Source organism: Cherax quadricarinatus, chromosome 30 (assembly GCF_038502225.1).
Source record: "Cherax quadricarinatus isolate ZL_2023a chromosome 30, ASM3850222v1, whole genome shotgun sequence".
Taxonomy (NCBI): domain Eukaryota; kingdom Metazoa; phylum Arthropoda; class Malacostraca; order Decapoda; family Parastacidae; genus Cherax; species Cherax quadricarinatus.
This window is the reverse complement of record NC_091321.1, coordinates 21,004,427-21,010,426: the sequence shown is the minus strand read 5'-3', so window position 1 is coordinate 21,010,426 and position 6,000 is coordinate 21,004,427. Positions and strand designations below refer to the sequence as shown.

The window sequence follows — 6,000 nt, the reverse complement described above, 5'->3', positions numbered from 1 at the left end:
TTTAAAAATGGAGAAAGGCGCGAAGAAATCTGCATCTCAGCTCTCTGTTTACATCCACGTATGTGGTTCTCATCACTTATATGTTGCCCGCTCTCTTTATTGCTTCCTTAGATAAGTCTTGAGGTGCAGATATGACTGCTTTATTACTTTTAATAACAAGATAACATTGTGCTTTATTATTTCCATCCAACTACACCTAATATTGTGTAGTAAACTCCTAAATCACCTGATTTTTATAAATTCCAGCTGGGGTTAAGTGCACTTGTATAGAGCATCACTCAACCTTGCCTTTGTCCTACCTGATTCTTCACATGAGCCTTTCCGTACCTGATCCTGTACCTCATCCTGTACCTGACTTGGTACCTGATTCTGTTCCGGATCCTTAACCTGATCATGCCCTGGATTCTTCACCTATCCAACACCACCTGCTTAACCCTACCTACGTAACACCACCTATCGTACCTAGCCTCACCTACCTACCTCTACCTCCATCTTTCACTCAACATCTAAAGTTCCTGACATCCTGCACACTCTCCACCATTATCTTCACTCCTTACATCACACGACATTCCCCACAAAACCCATCATTCACCCCACAACATTCTGTCACTATCTCCCTCCATTCCTCTACTCCCACATTATACTACCACTATCCTCCCACCCTCACCACGTCTACATCTACATTATAATGCTCTGCGGCTGGTTGTAGCACTGCCTCTTTCTCTACGACTCAAGATATTCCTCCCACTCCTTGTGGGTCTTGTAAGTCTTTCATTTATTCATTCACCCTTGCCACACCATACCACTATCTCTCATCCCCACTATATCCTAAGACTATCCCCAATTCCTACAACATCCTTCCAATTTCTCCCACCCCCAGAACTTCCTATTACTATCCCTCACCATTCCCACCATCCTACCAGCACCCCCACCACCATTCCACCATCCTACCACCATCCCCTACCATCCTCCACAGGCATCCCGTGACGGCTGTACATAATAATCCCACAGGGCCACCTATGAGTTCCTGGGCAAGGCTCGTGATGGTACGCCTGAAGCATTAATGTTGACATCAGCCAGTCCAGCCTCGCACAACCTCACAGCGTCAACTGTTGCTCCCCAGTACCTCACTCCTGACCAGTACACAGGCTACAGTCTAACTGTTGGGTGAGTCAAGGGAGGACCCAGTCTACAAACAGCTGAAATGGGAAGTGCAGAGTTCCAGAACTGGGAAAGGAGAGTCCTAGCGAGGAGTGTTGGAAGTCCTAGTGAGGAGTGTTGGAGAGTCCTAGTGAGGAGTGTTGGAGAGTCCTAGTGAGAAGTATTGGAGTCCTAGTGAGGAGTGTTGGAGTCCTAGTGAGGAGTATTAGAGAGTCCTAGTGAGGAGTGTTGGAGAGTTCCAGTGAGGAGTGTTGGAGAGTCCTAGTGAGGAGTGTTGGAGAGTCCTAGTGAGAAGTGTTGGAGAGTTCTAGTGAGAAGTGTTGGAGAGTCCTGGTGAGGAGTGTTGGAGAGTTCTAGTGAAGAGTGTTGGAGAGTTCTAGAGAGGAGTGTTAGAGAGTCCTAGTGAGGAGTGTTGGAGAGTCCTAGTGAGGAGTATTGGATAGTCCTAGTGAGAAGTGTTGGAGAGTTCTAGTGAGAAGTGTTGGAGAGTCCTAGTGAGGAGTATTGGAGAGTCCTAGTGAGGAGTGTTGGAGAGTTCTAGTGAAGAGTGTTGGAGAGTTCTAGTGAGAAGTGTTGGAGAGTTCTAGAGAGGAGTGTTAGAGAGTCCTAGTGAGGAGTGTTGGAGAGTCCTAGTGAGGAGTATTGGATAGTCCTAGTGAGGAGTGTTGGAGAGTCCTAGTGAGAAGTGTTGGAGAGTTCTAGTGAGAAGTGTTGGAGAGTTCTAGAGAGGAGTGTTCTAGAGTTCTAGAGAGGAGTGTTGGAGAGTCCTAGTGAGAAGTGTTGGAGAGTTCTAGTGAGGAGTGTTGGAGAGTTCTAGAGAGAAGTGTTGGAGAGTCCTAGTGAGGAGTGTTGGAGAGTCCTAGTGAGGAGTGTTGGAGAGTCCTAGTGAGGAGTGTTGGAGAGTTCTAGTGAGGAGTGTTGGAGAGTCCTAGTGAGGAGTGTTGGAAAGTCCTAGTGAGGAGTGTTGGAGAGTTCTAGTGAGGAGTGTTGGGGAGTCCTATTGAGAAGTGTTGGAGAGTCCTATTGAAGGTGAAGAGCATTGGATAGTCCTAAGGGAGGTGGGGAATCACAGGGGAGGTGGAGAGTCCTAGAGAAGATGAAAAGTATTGGAAAGTCTTAGGAATGGGAAGAGAGAGTTTTGAAGAGTCCCAGGGGAGTTGGAGAATATAGTAGACTCCTAGTGAAGTGTTGGAGAATCCTAGGAGGAGGACAGTCCTAGTGAAGGTGAAGAGTGTTGGAGAGCCTAGGAAGAGGAAGAGAGTGTGTTGAAGAGTCGTAGGGTAGTTGGAGAATGTTGAAGAATCCCAGTGAAGAGTGTTGGAGAGTCCTATGTAAAGAGGAGAGTCCTAGTGAAGGTGAAGAGAGAGTGTAGGAGAGTCCTATGTGAGGAGGAGAGTCCTAGTGAAGGTGAAGAGAGAGTGTAGGAGAGTCCTACGTGAGGAGGAGAGTCCTAGTGAAAGTGAAGAGTGTAGGAGAGTCCTATGTGAGGAGGAGAGTCCTAGTGAAAGTGAAGAGAGAGTGTAGGAGAGTCCTATGTGAGGAGGAGAGTCCTAGTGAAAGTGAAGAGAGAGTGTAGGAGAGTCCTATGTGAGGAGGAGAGTCCTAGTGAAAGTGAAGAGAGAGTGTAGGAGAGTCCTATGTGAGGAGGAGAGTCCTAGTGAAAGTGAAGAGAGAGTGTAGAAGAGTCCTATGTGAGGAGGAGAGTCCTAGTGAAAGTGAAGAGAGAGTGTAGGAGAGTCCTATGTGAGGAGGAGAGTCCTAGTGAAAGTAAAGAGAGAGTGTAGGAGAGTCCTATGTGAGGAGGAGAGTCCTAGTGAAAGTGAAGAGAGAGTGTAGGAGAGTCCTATGTGAGGAGGAGAGTCCTAGCGAAAGTGAAGAGAGTGTAGGAGAGTCCTACGGCGGTTTTCAGTAGTGTGAGTGCAGGAGAACGAGAAGAAAGAGGAGGAGAAAGAGAAAGAGGAGGAGAAAGAGGAGAAAAGGAGGAGAAAGAGGAGACAGTAGTGTTCAGGTTCAGCTACTTAGCATGTATGAACATAATACTTGACTGAAGAACTTTTCGCTGGAACAACTTTCCATCCTCTGAATAACTTTCGTAAAGTTGTCCCAATAAAAGAATGTTTAACAGCGTGTCTTCTCTTTCCTGTCATGGCCACCAGGCCATAGTACACGCTGGTTCAGCGGTACACACTGGTTCAGCGGTACACACTGGTTCAGCGGTACACGCTGGTTCAGCGGTACACACTGGTTCAGTGGTACACGCTGGTTCAGCGGTACACACTGGTTCAGCGGTACACGCTGGTTCAGTGGTACACACTGGTTCAGTGGTACACACTGGTTCAGTGGTACACACTGGTTCAGCGGTACACACTGGTTCAGTGGTACACACTGGTTCAGTGGTACACACTGGTTCAGCGGTACACACTGGTTCAGTGGTACACACTGGTTCAGTGGTACACACTGGTTCGGTGGTACACACTGGTTCAGTGGTACACACTGGTTCAGCGGTACACACTGGTTCAGCAGTACACACTGGTTCAGCAGTACACACTGGTTCAGTGGTACACACTGGTTCAGTGGTACACACTGGTTCAGTGGTACACACTGGTTCAGCAGTACACACTGGTTCAGTGGTACACACTGGTTCAGTGGTACACACTGGTTCAGCGGTACACACTGGTTCAGCAGTACACACTGGTTCAGCAGTACACACTGGTTCAGCGGTACACACTGGTTCAGTGGTACACACTGGTTCAGCGGTACACACTGGTTCAGCGGTACACACTGGTTCAGCAGTACACACTGGTTCAGCGGTACACACTGGTTCAGTGGTACACACTGGTTCAGCGGTACACACTGGTTCAGTGGTACACACTGGTTCAGCGGTACACACTGGTTCAGCAGTACACACTGGTTCAGCGGTACACACTGGTTCAGCGGTACACACTGGTTCAGCGGTACACACTGGTTCAGCAGTACACACTGGTTCAGCGGTACACACTGGTTCAGCGGTACACACTGGTTCAGCGGTACACACTGGTTCAGCAGTACACACTGGTTCAGCGGTACACACTGGTTCAGCGGTACACACTGGTTCAGCAGTACACACTGGTTCAGCGGTACACACTGGTTCAGTGGTACACACTGGTTCAGCGGTACACACTGGTTCAGCAGTACACACTGGTTCAGCGGTACACACTGGTTCAGTGGTACACACTGGTTCAGCAGTACACACTGGTTCAGCAGTACACACTGGTTCAGCGGTACACACTGGTTCAGTGGTACACACTGGTTCAGCGGTACACACTGGTTCAGTGGTACACACTGGTTCAGTGGTACACACTGGTTCAGCGGTACACACTGGTTCAGCGGTACACACTGGTTCAGCGGTACACACTGGTTCAGCGGTACACACTGGTTCAGCGGTACACACTGGTTCAGCAGTACACACTGGTTCAGCGGTACACACTGGTTCAGCGGTACACACTGGTTCAGCGGTACACACTGGTTCAGCGGTACACACTGGTTCAGCGGTACACACTGGTTCAGCAGTACACACTGGTTCAGCGGTACACACTGGTTCAGCGGTACACACTGGTTCAGCGGTACACACTGGTTCAGCGGTACACACTGGTTCAGCGGTACACACTGATTCAGTGATACACACTGGTTCAGCGGTACACACTGGTTCAGCGGTACACACTGGTTCAGCGGTACACACTGGTTCAGCGGTACACACTGGTTCAGCGGTACACGCTGGTTCAGCGGTACACACTGGTTCAGCGGTACACACTGGTTCAGCGGTACACACTGGTTCAGCGGTACACACTGGTTCAGGGGTACACACTGGTTCAGCGGTACACACTGGTTCAGCGGTACACACTGGTTCAGCGGTACACACTGGTTCAGCGGTACACACTGGTTCAGCGGTACACGCTGGTTCAGCGGTACACACTGGTTCAGCGGTACACACTGGTTCAGCGGTACACACTGGTTCAGCGGTACACACTGGTTCAGCGGTACACACTGGTTCAGTGGTACACACTGGTTCAGCGGTACACACTGGTTCAGCGGTACACACTGGTTCAGTGGTACACACTGGTTCAGCGGTACACACTGGTTCAGCGGTACACACTGGTTCAGCGGTACACACTGGTTCAGTGGTACACACTGGTTCAGCGGTACACACTGGTTCAGCGGTACACACTGGTTCAGCGGTACACGCTGGTTCAGCGGTACACCCTGGTTCAGCGGTACACACTGGTTCAGCGGTACACACTGGTTCAGCGGTACACACTGGTTCAGCGGTACACACTGGTTCAGCAGTACACACTGGTTTAGCAGTACACACTGGTTCAGCGGTACACACTGGTTCAGCGGTACACACTGGTTCAGCGGTACACACTGGTTCAGCGGTACACACTGGTTCAGCGGTACACACTGGTTCAGCGGTACACACTGGTTCAGCGGTACACACTGGTTCAGCGGTACACACTGGTTCAGCGGTACACACTGGTTCAGCGGTACACACTGGTTCAGCGGTACACACTGGTTCAGCGGTACACACTGGTTCAGTGGTACACACTGGTTCAGCGGTACACACTGGTTCAGCGGTACACACTGGTTCAGTGGTACACACTGGTTCAGTGGTACACACTGGTTCAGCGGTACACACTGGTTCAGTGGTACACACTGGTTCAGTGGTACACACTGGTTCAGCGGTACACACTGGTTCAGCGGTACACACTGGTTCAGCGGTACACACTGGTTCAGCGGTACACACTGGTTCAGCGGTACACACTGGTTCAGCGGTACACACTGGTTCAGCGGTACACACTGGTT

General features: G+C 50.1%; 1 protein-coding gene across 4 annotated transcripts in view; it reads left to right on the top strand.

Annotated features, from left to right (window-relative positions):
* The window catches only part of LOC128692732 (KH domain-containing, RNA-binding, signal transduction-associated protein 2), a 607,660-nt gene that overhangs the window by 576,600 nt on the left and 25,060 nt on the right, over nucleotides 1-6,000 (top strand). For 3 of the 4 annotated variants that reach the window (XM_070089990.1, XM_070089992.1, XM_070089991.1), the window contains exon 6: nucleotides 1,012-1,167. The exons of the other annotated variant lie outside the window; for it this stretch is intronic. In XM_070089990.1, the coding sequence (XP_069946091.1) occupies nucleotides 1,012-1,167 (156 nt within the window). The remainder of the gene's footprint in view (nucleotides 1-1,011; nucleotides 1,168-6,000) is intronic. 4 annotated transcript variants of the gene reach the window in all.